Here is a 19,164-nt window from a genome sequence, read left to right as displayed (position 1 = left end):
AGTGGAGATGAGTGGTACCGGTGGGGTCTTCTGCTGTTATAGCCCATCCGCCTCAAGGTTGTTCGTGTTGTGGCTTCACAAATGCTTTGCTGCATACCTCGGTTGTAACGAGTGGTTATTTCAGTCAAAGTTGCTCTTCTATCAGCTTGAATCAGTCAGCCCATTCTCCTCTGACCTCTAGCATCAACAAGGCATTTTCGCCCACAGGACTGCCGCATACTGGATGTTTTTCCCTGTTCACACTATTCTTTGTAAACCCTAGAAATGGTTGTGCGTGAAAATCCCAGTAACTGAGCAGATTGTGAAATACTCAGACTGGCCCGTCTGGCACCAACAACCGTGCCACGCGCAAAATTGCTTAAATCACCTTTCTTTCCCATTCTGACATTCAGTTTGGAGTTTAGGAGATTGTCTTGACCAGGACCACACCCCTAAATGCATTGAAGCAACTGCCATGTGATTGGTTGATTAGATAATTGCATTAATGAGAAATTGAACAGGTGTTCCTAATAATCCTTTAGGTGAGTGTATATACTGTACAGTATATGTATATATATATATATATATATATATATATATATATATACGATTGATAAGCACGGTTAAAAAAAAAAAAAAAGTATGGTAACAAAACAAAATTAAGAAACAAACAAAAAAAAACAAACTGCAAGAAATGACCCAGCACATCAGTCTACCTGCAATAGCCCAAATGAGTGTATGGGTGAACATCTCAATATTTTTATTTCATTAAATGATGCAAGCCTGTTTTCTGTATTTATATGAGGAATTTAATTAAATAAATTTCTAACACCACTGTACATGCAGAGCACTTATCATCCTGAATATTATCTTTTTTTTTTTTTTTAAACCACGAGATCTCAATGTGGCAATCTGATATATTTGTTTTATTTTGACAATCCAGAACTGTCCCCTATGAAAGTTAAACACACATGTATGTTCACACAACCAATCACCCTACCAGACTGTCTCATTGTAAGTATGGTGAATTATGGAGAAATATTTTTATGTAATAATTAGGTGGAATTATTATTATATTCCATTATGATGCATCATTATAATAATTATTATGTAATAATACAGTAATTATGATGTAATGCATATTGTTTATTAAAGAAACCTTGACATCTTCTAGTATTATGAAGACCAAGTTCTTCTGACTAGCAAAAAGATCACATAGACCTTGTTCTGGGGGCTTATATTTATTTAGATCTCTTATTGACAAATCACTATTTCTTGTTTTGTCTCCTAAATAGCAAAAAAGCATATTTAGCCTATGCCATACTAGGGAAAAACAAAGGCAGCACTGCTGACTGTTTTTTTCACTCATTTGTTAGTAAATACCTCAGTCAGAAGGACGCCCTAGGGTTTATGGGGTAACTAGGGTAACATAAAGCTTATTGTACTTTTTGATGTTCATGATAACATTAAATGCAAGCTGCACATGATTTGACTGATATCTTTACTATATATGTGTGGGCATAGGATAGGATGCAGTAATTTGTAAGTGTATCAGTCACTTCAAGACAGGAGATAAATGACAGCTGCTTAAAAACTGCTGATAATTAATGAGTTCTCATCTCTAAATTTTAATGGTAAATCACTGTTATTGGTTATTTATTAATGCTGCATCTTTAGATTCATTTGTCTAATCACTTGTCCATCCATTCATCCATATACCTGTGTTTTGTGTGGGTTAAATAGTGTTTGAAGTAGCAATTTATGTATTTCAATGCTAGATATAGAGGGTCTCTTAAACATCTCAGAGGTATCCAATAATGTAGATGATGACCTTCTTTATCTGTTAAAGTGAAAAAAGGAAGAAAGAATTAAAAAAACAGAAACAAAGATTGAATGGAAGAAAGAATTAAAAATTAGCATGAAAACACATTGAAGTTCAAATGCATAAAAATAAAATGTAAACTGAATCAATATTGTTTTCATTGTTATCATTTTGCCTTATTTTTCACAAATCCAGTGTACTACATTTTGGTAAAATCTATACTAATAAAAGGCAAAGCCCTCACTGACTGACTGACTCACTGACTCATCACGAATTCTCAATCTTCCCGTGTAGGTAGAAGGCTTAAATTTGGCAGGCTCATTCCTTACAGCTTACTTACAAAAGTTAGGCAGGTTTCATTTTGAAATTTTACACGTAACGGTCATAACTGGAACCTACTTACGTACATATATATGGCCATAGCCTGCAGCTCGGTCGCCATGTGAGGTGGAGTTGCATCCCTCATCATCACGCCTCCCACGTAATTGAGTGCCTGCCCATATAAGGCCGTCCGTCAGCATTACACAATTGAGAAGGCAGCAAAAGAATATGAAGCGAGTGACGCATACAAGCATATTCATAAATGCAGCTATTGCAGAAACAAAGCACAGTGTAAACCTTAAATTTAAATTAAGTTCATAGACACGCTGCCGCTGGCGTTTGTCATGCCTACGCCGAATATGATATTCGCGAGATACAAGTTTACTGAGAGGACGCAGGGTATAAACGAGACTTTTGATCACTTTGTAACGGAGTTAAAATTGCTGGTGAAGGACTGTGCTTATGCAAACGAATAGGGAAGCAAGGTGTAAAGCTTAAGTTTAAATTAAGTTCATAGACACGCTGCCGCTGGCGTTTGTCATGCCTACGACGAATACGATATTCGCGAGATACAAGTTTACTGAGAGGGCGCAGGGTATTAACGAGACTTTTGATCACTTTGTAACGGAGTTAAAATACCTGGTGAAGGACTGTGCTTATGCAAACTAAGATGAGATGGTCAGGGATAGAATAGTGTTTGGCACAAATACGGCCATAGCCTGCAGCTCGTTCGCCGTGAGAGGCGGAGTTGCGTCCCTCATTGTCACGCCTCCCACGTAATTGAGTGCCTGCCCATATAAGGCTGTCCATCAGCATTACACAATTGAGAAGGCAGCAAAAGAATATGAAGTGAGTGACGCATACAAGCATATTCATAAGTGCAGCTACTGCAGAAACAAAGCACGGTGTAAACCTTAAGTTTAAATTAAGTTCATAGACACGCTGCCGCTGATGTTTGTCATGCCCACGACTAATACGACATTCGCGAGATACAAGTTTGATGAGAAGACTCAGGGTGTAAATGAGGCTTTTGATCACTTTGTAACGGAGTTAAAATTGCTGTAACAGAGTTGAAATTGCTGGTAAAGGACTGTGCTTATGCAAACGAAGATGAGATGGTCAGGGATAGAATAGTGTTTGGCATAAACTCAGCGAAAGTGCGAGAGAAACTTTTAAGTGCCGGGTCTAAAGCCGTGGACATCCCAAGATTGCACGAGATAGCACAAACACAGCTGAGAACCTTTGATGCATGTACTCCGAGCGACTCACGTGAACTGACTGTGAACGCAGTACGCACACAAAAAGCAAGACTTCCAAACAGCACTGAACAAAAAACGCATTACACAATTGAAAAGGCAGCAAAAGAATAGGAAGTGTGTGACGCGTACAAGCATATTCATAAGTGCAGGTACTGCAGAAACAAAGCACACGGTAGAAAAAGTCAATGTCCAGCTAAAGGACTTCGCTAAGGTTTGCAGGACTGGGAAAGGTAAACCCGTGCATGCAGCGTGTGATGTCTCACATAAAGAGGAAGACGAGCTGTTTATTGATGCAGTAAGAAAGGAACAACCCTCTGAAACTGAACAAGTCTTTGTAGACATATCAATAGGAAAGCAAGGTGTAAAGCTCAAGTTTAAATTAAGTTCATAGAAACGCTGCCGCTAAATATTCGCAGGCAAATCCACAACTTAATACCGGGAATGCCTGTTAAACATCTTAGATTCACCAGTACCGATTTGGGTAGTGAACACTTCGATGAATTAAACCTGTTATCTTTACAACGGTTGACAAACACGGAATATAGCTTGAACACAACACATCCTCCAAATACGAACCTGATTGAAAGAAATAATGATAATCAAATCCTTGATGACAGCAACACTCATAACAGTGACAAAACAATTACATTGACAATCATGTTACGTTATTTTTAAAATGTTTCCTTTTCTTTCTTATAACTTCTTTAACACACTACATCTCCGCTGCGAAGCGCGGGTATTTTGCTAGTTAATTATAAAAGACAGTTGATACAACCACAACAGAAAAGAAAACTTTTCCTCTATATTTAGTGTCTACTCATTAGCAGGCAATTAACAGTATATGACCACATATATTTTTTTTTTTACTTTCTTAAACTAATGTGGATAGCTCATACTTGTCAGCCCGCCTGTCTTCATTATTGAATGCTTTAATAACATGCAATCTTGTATATCTGGACTACATATTGTTTTGGAACTGGATCACCTGCTTTTTCTTTTGTTACATTTTTTTAAGAATTTACAATGTCTTCTTATGGCTGGCAAGTGGAACATCAAAGAGACAAGGTGCATGTTCAAACCCCTTCTGTCTGTCCACTGGTAAAAGACACATTTTATATTGGTATATGTGGTCACTGAAAGTCGAAGAACAACAGAAGGCAGACACCAATAAAAAGTAAAAAGCAAGTTCTTTATTCTTGGTTGTAGAGAGGCAGCAGCTGCTGAACGTTCATACTGCTACAAACCTCTAGCCTGCTAGCAGGAAGTCTATCTTCCTTTATACTCAAGCATATTGAAAAAAATAAAAAAGGAGGAAACATGGATTGCTATAGTCTGTGTTCACATCCGGGATTTTATACATGTAGAAAAGCACAGTGACTTTTACAGATAAAAATGTTGTCAGCATTTTTCACAGTCGTAAGTAAAAAAACACCCCTGCTTCGTCTTGCACGTAATCAAGGCCAGTTATAGGAAGCTTGTCCTATAAAGGGTGTATGCAACTCAGCAGTTTTAGACAATGCTCACTTCCTTATACTTTTTACACGCACATTGTTCATACAGTATCAAGGGTTACATAAAGGTTAGTTCACTACATTACATTAGTTCACCCATACACACTCTCATACTGGTCCACTCAAGTAGGACCAGTTAACTTAATCTGCTTGTCTTTGGGGATGTGGGAGAAAAATGGGCAGCCTTGAAGAAAATCCACTTGGATGGAAGGAGAACATGCAAACTTGTAGGATATGAACTTGAAACAATGGATTCTTGTTGTAACAAAGCAATCCACTAAGTCACAGTGCTGCTTCTATCTTATTATTGTTTACTTAATTGTTATGTACTGTGACAATCAAGAGTCCAAGACATCATAAAGGTTTGGGGCAGCCACCCATATATTGGTTTTCCCAGCTGCAAAAGGGTTGAAATAAGTAGCTTGATGTGCATATAACAGATTCCAAAACAGAACTGACTATAGTAGCCCAAGATGGAGGCTTTAAAGGCCTGTAGAGGAACTGGTGTCATCAAAAAAAATGACCAGAAGTGACGTCAGCAAAGGTATGTTTGGAATCCTGACTGTCTACTGGCTAATATGACTATGTATGAAAACTAGTCTGTTAATTATCAAGCCATGTTTAAAGAAATATACTCATTTGGAAAAATAGTTATACTCTGAAGCAGTGCTCCAATTTGCCTGAAAACCGGCAAGTTCAAATATACCATAGATTATACCTGTATGTCCATTATATTCACAGCTACTGCTTATAGGGACTTGGTCTACAATAAAATAATACAGTTTGACACCATAGAGTAGTAATGGGACAGGGACAGATCATGATGACCTACAGCACTCTTACATGATTGGTAAGTGCATTAAAGTAACTGAGTAAGTTTTAAAGTGGCTATATCACTGGGCTTCATGATAATAGTTTGTTAGCCAAGCTTAACTCTTTCAGGTCTGATGTTGACTTCTGTTGAAATTCAGAGGTAGAGGATGGTAATTGGCTGTAAACAGCGACAAAACTCTCCCTTATGTTTATATTTGACTCTCTTTGCTAGAAGTAAACTTTATTAGCTTTATTGATTTAACCTCAATTCCCTGCATGAGTAGTGAAGAGCAAAGATTCTCTAAAATGGCATTGACATCTGGCGAGAGACTAAATACTCCATGGACATTTTACATATCACTGAATTGGACTCTGAGCTGTCGGACTTGGAATTTGATGCAAGTGAGCAGAAGATGGATATCAAAAACAAAAGTGAGGTACTAGCATCAGCTGATCAGTCCCCAATTGATCATGGTGTACATTTGTGTATCTGCATTCGCCTGGGAGGACCACCGCTTGTGATGACAAGTAGTACAACACATATTGCATCACACTGCAACTGCCATTACTGCCCAGCAGTTTTGCGAAGATAGCCAGGCAGCTGGCCTACTGTACATTCCTGCTGGCTATCGAGGTGCCCCTGTGTAGCTACTGATGCCAGAGTTGCTGAGCATGCGCCAACAGCATCCACAGCATGTAGCAACAGATGTTTTATGTTGAAACCATTGCTTTGTGTGCTTTTCAGAAAACTGAATTTTTTGGAAAAAATATTCCACCCTCAAAGAGTTAATGTAGGCATGAACATCTTATGGTCACTTTGGAACCATACTTGTAATGAATGATGTTTATGAAAAGGGTTTTAACCCTGTTGAACATAATATTGAAAGACAAGGTGAACAATGTCATGTAAGGACCAGTGAATTAGGTGTGTTGACAGTGTTTGCCTCCTTTGGCCTCTCACCATCACTAGTTGCACATTTTATCATACCACTTCTTTAGTTAGTCAAGGAATGGGAGAGGTGAAATGGTGAGTGGTAATAATTTGCTATATATTTTTTGTAGTCCAGTTAACAAACTTTTAAAACCTTGTTTTGAAATGCACTGAATAACTGGCCCATAGCTATGTTCTAAGAAGCATCTTTATTAGTTTTTAAAACATATATTTAATAACATATAAATGTGCTCTATTTTTAGTTACCCTACACGCCCTGGTCATGTTGTACTGAAAGACTTCGATTTAGTTCTTCCACCATATAAGAGAGTTGCAATTGTTGGAGAATCCGGTGGAGGTGAGTATTAATTAATCAACCAGTGCTTCACAGATTAGATTTGTTGTTTTTTTTTTTTTTTGGAATACTAGTAACTATCTTTCACATGAAAGATTACATTGAACTCCTTCAATTTCTCTGTTTTGTGGGACAGGCAGCTAATCGGCTATTTTTCAACTACGGGAAACATAAATCTAAGCTGAGTGGTGTCTTTCTTAAGAATTATATTTTTTCTTTTAATTTTAGTCATTATGCATTTGGAAATGAATTTTACATATGCTTCCAAGATTTTGAGTCTGTTGGCCAGTTAAACAGGTAAATCTTAGTCTCTTTAAAGGTTGTCATATACAGTATGTTTGTATTCTATTAATTTGTGTCTGTGGATATATTTATGTTTGATACCACAGAAATTACAAAACCTTTGTGAATAAGTAGAGTCAACAGATTTAAATTGAAGGATCTTGAAAGTGTTTAGCTTTTCATTTGAATTTGGTGGAATCAACTGTGAAAACTATACAGTAGATTTATCTAGCACACAGGTTTTATTCTTTTCAGCTTAAGTAACACCCACAACCAGAAATACACACTAATCAGCCATAACATTAAAAACACCTGCTATTTACTGGGAGGGTCCCCTTTGTGCTGCCAAAACAGCTTTGACCCTTCAAGGCATGAACACAAAACCTCTGAAGGAATCCTGTGGTATAACACGTTAGCAGCAGATCCTTTAAGTCCTGTAAGTTGCAAAATGGGGTCTACATGAATCAGAAGTGTTTTTCCTGCACATCCTATCCTTAATTAGATTGAGATGTGGGAAATTTGTTGGCCAAATCAACACCTTGACGTTTTTGAAGTCTTCCTCAAACCATTCCTGAACAATTTTTGCAGTGTGGCAGGGCTCAATGTCCTGTTGAACGAGGCCACAACCATGAAGAGGTGTACATGATCCGAAACAATCATTAGGTTGGTGGTACATGTCAAAGTAACATCCAAATGGATGCCAGAACCCTAGGTTTCCCAGCTCAACATTGCCAGAGCATTATACTCCCTCCACTGACTTGCCTTCTTCCCATAGTGAATCCTGCTGCCATCTGTTCCCCATGATGTAAATGAAAATGTGATTCACCAGACCAAGCCACTTTCTTCCATTGCTCTATGGTCCAGTTCTGATGCTCACTTACCTATTATAGGTACTTTTGGCAGTGGACAGGGGTCTGCATGGGCTCTTTAACCAGTCTGCTGCTATGGTGCACTGTGTGTTCTGACACTTTTCTTACATGGCTAGACAGAGAAACAAAGTTTTGGGGTACCCATATGCAAACCTTCTATAATTGGAAAAACAAAAAAACGTTATAAAAATGGCTTTGAACAAATAATGTCCTTTCGGGTGCAAGTCTAATTCTTGACTCCCTAAGAAAGGAGATTCCTTCGGATTTACATGCCTCTGGTCCAGGTCCAGGTGGATGGACACTGAAAGTGATGACATCAATGTTAAGGCTTTCGATCTTCTGGTCTGTAGATGTAGGGAAAAAAAAGACATTATTACAAAGTCCCACCATCACCAGAACCCTTAAGATGCCCCCTGTGTGCAGACATGTGACACAACTATCGCTTTGCCATCCCCTCCCTCACCCCAGTAATTGTGGCATTCTGAACTATAAGGTTATGAAATCGGGAAAAGAGCATTGGCATTGAACCAATAAGGCTGGAGATACAAGAACCAGTTGGAGACCCATGGATTTGTCTTTTCATGAAGTGCCATTCACTGTGCCAAGAGGGAACTTGTGACCTAGTGAAAGCCTGTCTTTCCACTGCCACATACCTGTTCTCCCAATTAGTAGTTTCCAGCTCAGGAACATGATGAACAAAAGACCTGAGGCCAAAGCATCCGCCTGTTAAATATAAAGTAAAGATAAATCCGGAGTAATCAATACCAGTGTTGACATTTCAAGTCATGGAATACAGCTTCCACTTTTTCTTCCCATACACAGAGTTAGGAGCCCGCTTCTTTGTGAGATCACTCAAGGGCAGCGAACTCTCTAACAAATGAAAAAATCAGCTGTAGTACTCAGCTAAACCTAAGAAGGCCTGGTTTTGCCGCTTGCTCTTTGGATGGGACCACATCATAATTGTATCAACTCAGCACACTGTGGTCAGACTGTACCCATGCTCACTAAATACTTTGCCTCGGTCAATTCATAGGAACATTTCTTCGGGTTGATCCTAAGGCCAGCTTCACTTAGTGCAATGAGTACAGCATAGTACAACACGTGTTCCTCCCATGTGCCAGAACAGAAAACAACATCATCTAAATAGTGAGCATTAGAAGTATTTTGAGAATAGAGCATTCTGTCCAGCAGATGCTAGAATGTTGCCGGTGCCCCATGTAATGCAAATGGGAGAACACAGTAACTGGCAATGGTGACTAGGGTGCTAAACACAGTCTTCTCCTTAGTGGGTTCCATTAAAGGAATTTGCCAGCACCATTTTGTCATATCAATTGTGGTTAAATATTGGGCTTTTCTGAATCGTTCAAGGAACTCGTCCACTCCTGTATTAGCTAAACTTCGAATTGGGAAGCTTTATTAAGTTAATGGAAGTTATTGCAAAAGCACCAAAATCTGTTGGGCTTTGGGAGCAAGACAACTTGGCTAGAGCAGGGACTGAAAAGCTCCTCTGTTACTCCAAGATCTACCATTCTCTTGCTCTTGTAGAATTTGAAAAATAAATTTTAACTTGCTCACCCAGGGATAGTCAATTTATATATAAGACTTGAGTGAATATTAAGTTGGTTAATTATCAGTTTTGCCTTCAGCAGCACTGGTAATTACTTCAATAATTTGGCAAAGTTCCTACTTTATTTACCTTATCTTTCTTTGTTGTAAAAGAGGGTATGTAACCTTTAGAATTGCATTAAGGTAACTGACCCACATTTGTTTTAAGGAAAAGAATAATACAATTTATTAATAAACAGAAGGATTATAGAAGTGTGATAAATGCATATACTGTATATGTTGACCTATGAGATTGGACACAGACACACAAACATACAACATATGGGCTGTTTACTGGTGTTTAGAGTTCTACTTTATCTTGGCACAGATAAATAGTTTTAAGATACTAAGTCTTTAAAAATGATGTCCGATGTTGTGTGGAGTTGTTGCTTTGTTGTTAATCCAAATTCAAGTTTAGGATTCTTTTCTTCTTTTCTTTTTGCTGCATGTACTGTGCTGCTGCTTTCTCAGCTTGATTTCTGTTGTTTGGCTCTTTGCTGTGCCATCTTCGACTTAGACAAACTCGTTACTCTTTCTAGCACAAGAGTTTAGATGATGCAGTTCCCTTCTTGAAGTGATGGTTGTTTCTCACCCTTCAGACTGGCTCAGCATTTAGCTTGGCACACTGGATCTTAGCTCTCAGGTTCACAAAGCGAAGAGTTTGTCGAGTTTGGTTCTCCGTGGAAGGGTGTCTCATAACTTTTTGGGTTTCAGAGACCAGGTTTCAGAAGATCATTTGGTATATTTACCTCTTCTAAAAGAATCCTAGGGATGGTGTCCTAAGAGGATCTCCAGGGAGTTCAGTGAGTGTCCAGAGAATATCCCATAGAGAATGGTGCATAGATTTTTAAAGGAAGATTGAACCTTCTCCTTATTGGATTAATGTCACTTTCAGTTATAAAATCAGTGTCTTCTAATAGGCTAGTTCTTTTGTCCATGCTACTCTATCAACTCTTGAATTACAGGTCTTTGTTCTTACTTGAGACATTGTCTTGCCTGCTAGCTAAAGAGGCCTGCAATAGTGCCTCTAGAGAGATATCAGTTCAAGTGTGACTTATGCCTATTTTATCAGATGAAGTCCAGGCAGATCCTAGTATAAGCTGGAGTTCAGTCACTTAGCTTGGGGGGTTTTGTGCAGCTGGATGCCTGCATCCATGTTAAATCTGCTATCTTAACAGGACTTGTATGCCGCTAAAACCTAGCAAAATGAACACTTCTGCTCTTTTTCCCTCTGGGTGGTAATACAGGCATTCTTGGACAATGACCTCAGGTTCAGTGATGATGTCAAGCACAATTATGGAAGTTCTTCTGGGTCGCTTATTCACTTCTTTTGGGACAGGCAAGATGGCTGCCTCTTGCTCTTGTCATTGCTTAGGAATTAATTTTATGCCAAAATTAAGGGTTGTTTCCTGAGCAAAGACTGAACAAGGGGGTCTGGAGTAGGAATTGGGTTCCCTGTCCTACCATGGTTTCAACAAATTAACATGGTAGACTCATTCGATTGGGCGACAGTTCAGTTGTTTAATGAAATAATTAACCAACCCTTTCCTCTACTTGATTTTGTATGGCCTTTTCCAATTTACCAGTAATTTAGAGTGGGAAATAAGAATAAGAACCATGACTCAGTCTCTGAGTTGGAATTCCCAAAATGACATGCCACAATCATAATTGTGAGCCTGGGCTGATTGTGCATGCTCCATATTCTATTTTAACATTGGCTGAATTTTTTTAAATCTATCATGTGACTGCAGAATATATCCTCTTAACGTGCACACGTACCGGTCCCGGGACATAACAGCGGTTCAAAAACATTACAGTAATGTGTGCATGCCCATCTGCCATACATCTCGACACCCTACCCATCAAATGAAACTTCAAAGTCTCGTCTTTCCGATGATATAAACCATTTTGACACACAACAACCACAGCACTGACACTAAAGCCTTTTTTTCAGAGAAGTACATACTTTTAAGAGTTGACTGTGCCTACCTTTGAAGACCCCCTGCAAGTCAAACATCAATATTTCCGAGCAGTATTGATCCCATTGTGTCCGTAAGGCTCCAGCGAATATAATCCAGTAAAACGATTTAGGTCCAAAACACACGATATATTCTCAAAGGGACAAAAACTCCAGAAAACGTTTCATAACTTGAGACCACCTAAGTAATTTTTTTTCACTTATATTGCTCATATTAGACGTAATTTGTTTCTGTCGGCGATAACCATGCTACTGCATTAAACACGGAAGTGTTAGCTTTCGAAAGACACCTAAGTTGGCCAATTACAACGGGTCTGGGGTTGACTGGCACCTCGTATAGCCAACTAGTGTCACAGAAAGCTTGCAGGGTGACGTATAGCTCTGAACTCTGGTAGAATCTACCAGTTTGATTGGACACTGTGACTGACACTCAAAACTTACAGCCAATGAGCAGCCGAGCATTTTGATATGTAACTTGCTATACTAACTTGTAAACAAAACGATCGGAGCTGCGTGAAGGTGGCATTTGTGCCAGTCTGCAGAGTTGGTGCGTGGTTGTTTATTGTGATTTCGCCAAGTTTTTTTGCAGTTTAAATATGAATAAAAGTAGAAGTTTAAACGTAAATAAACGCTCGATTAAATAATAGATGCATGTACGCGTTGCAAAAGTATTCAACCGGCACACGGGACGTATAATGGGAGAGAGCGACGTGCCACGCCCTTGTGCTTTCTGCTTGCTAGTGATTGCTGCCATCAAGTGGCACATGGAAAAACTCTGAGCTGTGTTGTAACAGTTTGTAAAAGAAATATATATAGTTTGTGTGCATTTTATAAAAAAAGTAAAAATAAAAATATAAATATATTTTTGGCCCATAACTTGTATTGACTATTTTTACATAGAAATGTGTATTTTTTATTGTTTTTATTATGGAACATGAATTTCCATAACTAATAGAGTGACACTGTGTGTAGATATAGATTCCTTTAGGTGTAAGCTTTCAGTAGAGCCCTTATTGATATATGTGGGTTGAAGCATTCAAAAGTTATTACACTTTTCCATATGTTCCAAAATGTGGATAATGGTCCCTCTAAAAAGCCCCTGGGCATGCCCACATAAAAACTGGTGTAAAAAATGTCATTTTTACAGGTATTCTTTTCAAATTTGAAATTTGAGTAGTCAACAAGTTATTCTGTTGGTACATAGTATGTTTCTGTCCCCACCTACCTACTGCAGCTTTATTTTCCTTTATTTTCATAAAAAAACTTAGGCGAGAACAAAAAAATTCGTTTTTTTTGTGAGTTCTGATGTGCATAACGTTTGATCAGTCACACCTACAGTGATTCTGACTACTAAGGGTGAAACTAGAGAATGTTACCTTTACAAAGAGACCAAATGTGTTTATACTCCAGATAGTTCAATAACAGCAATGATTCTAATTTGGAGAGGTCGAATTACAAGCGATTTAGCAAAAATGACCCTGAATGATAAGGGGATATTCTGTAATATTGGTGAAAGAGAGTGCCTTTTCCTTCCATTCTTCTGTCAATATGCCCAATAATCCCAAGTTGTTGCCCATGTAACAGCTCAAAAGGTGAGTAACCCATAGTGGGTTGTGAGACCTGTTGTTACGCAAAGAGCACAAAGGGAAGTAACTGATCCCAGTTCCTCCCATCCTCACTGAACACGTTATATAACATTTGTTTTAAGAGTCTCATCAAACTGCTCCACTAAACAATCAGTTTGAAGATAGTACACTGAGGTTTTTAAGTGCTAAACATGGACTACCTTCCTTGAATATCTTCAAAGTGGAAGGCGCCTCCTGGGGCCTCATGTATAAACAGTGCGTACGCACAGAAATGTTATGTAAGAACTTTTTCACGTTCAAATCGCGATGTATAAAACCGACACTTGGCGTAAAGCCACGCACTTTTCCACGGTACCTCATACCTTGTCGTATGCAAGTTCTTCACTCGGTTTTGCAGACTGGCGGCATCCAGCGTCAAAGTAGTGCTACTGTTTCTGTGTGGTTACTCCTTATTTTCCTGACACGGCTTTATAAATACACTGAAACTAACCGCATATTGTTTATTAGTGTAATGCATCTGATTGTAATTAACTTGTAACGATATAATGGTCCAGGGAATTGCCATAGTATTCCAAATACCATAACTGCTTTAGAGTTGTTACTCTCATTGCACCGTGTTTTTCTTCTTCTTTTTTCAGCTGCTCCCGTTAGGAGTTGCCACAGCGGATCATCTTTGTCCATATTACTTTCACTGCACTACTCGGAGTATTTATATCACTGTATCTGAGCGTGAATCACAGCAACAGCTGATCGGAAAGAGAATTATCGGTATACAGCATCAAGCACATGCTACCTCAGCCATGGCAAAACGTTTCAAAGCCTTTCCTGTACGGACCTCGCGGTTCAGAAACAGTTTCATCCCAAGAACTTTAAATGCAATCAATCAAGTGCTCCTTGTAGAACTGTTTGTACTTATAAGTACAATTATCTCACTGTAAACTTGCACTACAGTTATAATATTACACAACCTGTGCCACTTTATAAAGCGCGTATTTACATATGATGGCGATATCATTTTCATGATATCATAAGATGAAATGCAGCAAAATATGGTTATTATATTATACAGATAAAACTTTAACTTCATTTAAATAATCTGTATTCTTCACTGGGACTGGCATGAAAGATCAATCAATCAATCAATCAACATTTATTTATATAGCACATATTCATACAAAAAAAATGTAGCTCAAAGTGCTTTACAAAATGAATAGAGAAATAGAAGACACAATAAAAGATAAACATAAGTCAACATTAATTAACATAGAATAAGAGTAAGGTCCGATGGCCAGGGTGGACAGAAAAAACAAAAAAAAACTCCAAAGGCTGGAGAAAAAAATAAAATCTGTAGGGGTTCCAGACCAAGAGACCGCCCAGTCCCCTCTGGGCAATCTACCTAACATAAATCAAACAGTCCTCTTTGTATTTAGTGTTTTCGTGGAAGGACCTGATGATGATGGTCACGTAGACTTCTGGCTTTCAGTCCATCAATGTTGGTGCATCATGATGCTTTGAGTAGGTGGTGGTGGCGCAGGCCGCCACCACAAAGAAACCGGAAAAAGAAACAGAAGAGAGAGTAGGGGTCAGTACGGATAGAATAATTAAACATGTACTATGAAGATATTTCAGTGTTCCTTAAACGTTTTGAAGAATCGGTGCTCTAAGCTTACAGACAGAGCTGATTGTGTGGCGATCGGTTACTTGGAGAAAGAAAAGCAAGGACTGCAGGGCGGCACGCCAATATATATTGAATATAAAACAGAAAGAGAAAATAACGACACAACTAAAAACGCAGCGGCAAATGTTGACAAATTTAAACGCTTGTGTCATAAGCATGAGGCGGCTATACAGTGTCCACAACGGACGTGGCCATCCACCGTGCATAAGATACCATATTGACATTGGCTGGCGAAGGAGCCACCGATTCTTTCTCTGCCTAGAGCTGTCTATGAGTACTGCTGCAATAAATAATTTCATCGAAGGTCGCACACAATCACTGCGCCATGAAACCCATGTTTAATAACGTGCTTTAACTATCATCATGAAAATGATATCACGTATACATCTCAGTATTTTAGTTATTCAGAGAGGCGTAATATCACGAATGTAATGGATTCTGTGTCCTGTCGGAGGAAGAGAGCCGGTTTAAGAAGCAAGTAGTGATTCACACACATAGAGCACATAGAAGATCAAATACAAAACAAAGCATTTAACGTGCTATACTTTAATTACGATGTGATTTGAGAAACTGGTTAATTAAACGATTTTAAGATGAAGTTTTTAATGTTCTACTTTAATGACAAAATAAACTATGTGATTAAAGTGGAAATTTCGAGATTGAAGTTGACATTTCGTGCTTTTTCCCCACTGTGTGCCTTTTTTCCTCTGTACCCTAATAAGCTTTAATATAACACTCAGACAGTGGACTACAACTCACCTTTTCACGGCGACTTTGATATGTGATTTCTTTTTTATTTCCGGCACTGTGCGACTTTGTGAATGTGAGCTTTCAAGTTTCTCCAACACGCTATGTCACTCGATCAACTTCCTTTTGTTGATTATACCACTGTTTCATTAAACAAATAGTATGCTTTTCCTTTGCCTCCATTTGGTATTCGCTGAAATTATTATATTTTCCCCCGTGCTTTTCCCATTGTCTTTTCACAGAAGGCTGAGCTTAAGGACGATTTATATTGATTTGCATATTCAAAGAGGCGTAATTCTGGGAGGAGTTGGGGCGTTACATGAAGCGCGTGCACGAGCGTTACTTTTCACGCTGATCGGGATTTATGGAGCGGAAGAAAGTGAAAGTTGGAGTACGCACAGATTCCTGTTATAGTGTGAATTCTACGCATGGCGTTATACATGAGGCCACTGGTTTTTTAAGACTTCTTTCAGGATGCCAATACATGCGAAGACCCTTACCATTACTCATGCAATATTCTTGGAATTGTCCAGTCTCAGAGGAATAGATTCTGGGTATTGTGTAGTGTAGTCAGCTATTACCAGAATATATTTATGACCACATGCAGAGGGTTCAAGCAGTACTACAGTATTGACTCCTATGTGCTAATAATATTTATGAGTGGGATGGGAACAATGGGGCATGGTCCTTCCGAGGAATCTGCTGTAATTGACATTCTGGACAGGAAGCACAAAAATAGCATCCTCTTCATTAATTTCTCGCCCATAAGATCTGAACTTAATCAACTCCAACGTCTTCTCAGTTCCCAGGTGGGCACCTAGGAAATGGATGTATACTAGCTTGCGAATTTGCCACCAGTAACTTTGCGGAACTAACAATTATGACCTCATCTTTCTCTCATGCTTGGACACAAGGTAAAACAAGTCATTATTAAGCACAAAGTACAGACCAGGTGGTACTGGAAAGGACATGCACTGGCTGTCAATCAGTACATCTGCATTCTTAGCAAACTTAAGGGAATCATCGTCCTATTGAATAAAATGTAATTCTGATAGCAGACCTTAGTTGGTGTCCACATTATACCAGATGGGCACGTGATCCCGCTTTATAGCCGGTTGACAGCATGGTGTTGGGGACAGCCAGTGATGGTGTTTCACCATCATTAATAAGGCCCAGTGTTTTACTTATGGTGGGTCATACCCCAGTATCACTGGATAAGATGGGCTGTGCATGACATTCACTCTAATCTTACAAGTCACCCCTTGGTAAGTGATTATACATGAGACAAACCTGTACCATCAAATTTCCCCATTAATACAGGATAGACTGGTTGATTGGGATCCATGTTGTCACAGGAGACCGTAGCGGCAAGCATCAATTGAAATGTTATTGCCAGAATCAATAACATAGATGATTTTATGACCATTTATCACCAACACCTCATTGTAAGGAAGTGAAAGAGAATTGTTGATGGAACTGGGTCTTTCTCCCCTTACACAGCTGCAGTCCATCAGCTTGCCAATGTGGGGACAGTTAGGAATGGTGTGGTCCAACTTCCTGCACTTGAGAAAGGGTTGCATACATCTTCTTAGGTTAGACTAAAGGATCTGCCTTCTGATGGGTAGGCTCAGGAGTGGTGACACATCCTGTCTGGGACTTTTGTGATCAGTGGACCATTCTGAGTGCTCATCTTGCAAAGCTGTGTGATGTCGCTCAAGGGCTGTGTTAAGGGCATTCATAATTTTCTATTCTTGCCTCTGGACCAGCCAGGTGAGAAAATCAGGGAGGGTGTTTATCAGTCATGTGCAATCACAGAAGTCACAGGCCGTAATTTTGGCAACCTTTTTAGAATTGTTTATCTTTAGCCACTGCCCAACTCTGCCCCATAAGTCATTAGCCTTGGAACATGACAGCTGGTCAGGATCGAATTTCCACTCCTGGCATGCTCTTGCTTGCTGGGTGAGACTGATGCCATACCTCTGCAGCACCTCAGCCTTGAGTTGATCATAATCACCAGCACCATGCTCAATGAGGTAATAGGCTTGCTGAGCTGATCCCATCAAGAATGGTGCCAGTATGTGCTCCCATTCTATGTGCTCCCAGTGATAATGGGTAGCCATTTTTTCAAAAACCAGGAAGTAAGTCTCCATATCATCAGTGTGTTTGCAATGGCTGCAACACTTGGGATGGAACCAATAGTCATTCCTGCTGAAGAGCAGCATGCACCTGGTTACATACCTCCACTTTGGCAAGCTGAGTCTTTTGTTCCTTGATCTAGACCTTAAAAGCCTGGATATCCACAGCCATGGCTTGCATTATGGCAGCAACATGTTGTTGTTCTGTCAGCCTTCTTGGTATTCCCAAAATTCTGATAACTATGCCACTGTATGAGTGAAAGACAGACACACACAAAAGTTTTTGGGCACCTGTAGACACCCCTTATAATTAAAAAAAATGCATTGGACAAATGGTTTTTGGACAAATAATGTATTTTCAGATGTGATTCTAATTCCTGACTCCGCAATATGGCGGTTCCTTCAGATTTAAAGACTTGTGGCAGGAAGAGGTGGGTTCAGGTGGATGGACACTGGAAGTTATGTCATCAATGTTAAAACTGTCAATCTTCCTGGTGGGGGGATGAGAAAGCATCAGTACACAGTGCCAGAGAATTACCATCACCAGAGCCCCCAACAATTGTTTATGAACAATTTGTACTATAATAGCTCTTCTGTAGGATCAGATCAGACAGATTAGCCCTCTCCCACCCTGTGAGCCTTCAGTGCCCATGACCATATCACCAGTTCACCATTTGTGTTTCCTTAGACTAGACCACTTTTGGTAAGTACTACCCATTGCATTCCAGGAACACCGACACATCACTTTTTAAGAAATGAGTGTTCACTTACTACCTAATGTATTGAGAGGTGCTATTGTAATGCGATGAATGGTAAATGGTAAATGGCCTGTATTTGATATAGCGCCTAACTAGAGTTCAAGAACCCCCCTAGGCGCTTTACAACACAACAGTCATTCACCCATTCACACACACATTCATACGCTGAATGTGATAAGCTACTATGTAGCCACAGCTGCCCTGGGGCACACTGACAGAAGTGAGGCTGCCGAACACTGGCGCCGCCAATCCTTCCGACCACCACCAGCATGAAGTAATGTTATTCATTTAATCTGTAAGTGGTTTTAATATTGCAGCTGAACAGTGTATATGCTAATACATTTGCTGTCTTTAACCTAGCTACAGATGTTACAGGCAGTGTTAACCTTAAAACAGTAATACAAAACAGTATATTTATTTTTTCCTGGTCCTTCATCTCAAGAGCTGGAGGCAATAATTTATTATTTGGTCTTCAAGGCCCACAGCATGGTTTTTCTGGCATATATGTAAGGAGAGTGAACTTTGTGTTCTATTG

General features: G+C 39.3%; 1 protein-coding gene across 3 annotated transcripts in view; it reads left to right on the top strand.

Annotated features, from left to right (window-relative positions):
- The window catches only part of abcb8 (ATP-binding cassette, sub-family B (MDR/TAP), member 8), a 178,743-nt gene that overhangs the window by 115,538 nt on the left and 44,041 nt on the right, over positions 1 to 19,164 (top strand). For all 3 annotated transcript variants that reach the window (XM_039753298.1, XM_039753299.1, XM_039753300.1), the window contains one exon: positions 6,900 to 6,994. In XM_039753298.1, the coding sequence (XP_039609232.1) occupies positions 6,900 to 6,994 (95 nt within the window). The remainder of the gene's footprint in view (positions 1 to 6,899; positions 6,995 to 19,164) is intronic.

This window comes from Polypterus senegalus, chromosome 5, assembly GCF_016835505.1.
Source record: "Polypterus senegalus isolate Bchr_013 chromosome 5, ASM1683550v1, whole genome shotgun sequence".
Taxonomy (NCBI): domain Eukaryota; kingdom Metazoa; phylum Chordata; class Cladistia; order Polypteriformes; family Polypteridae; genus Polypterus; species Polypterus senegalus.
Note: the sequence above shows the minus strand (reverse complement) of the source record. Positions and strands in the feature narration are given on the sequence as shown.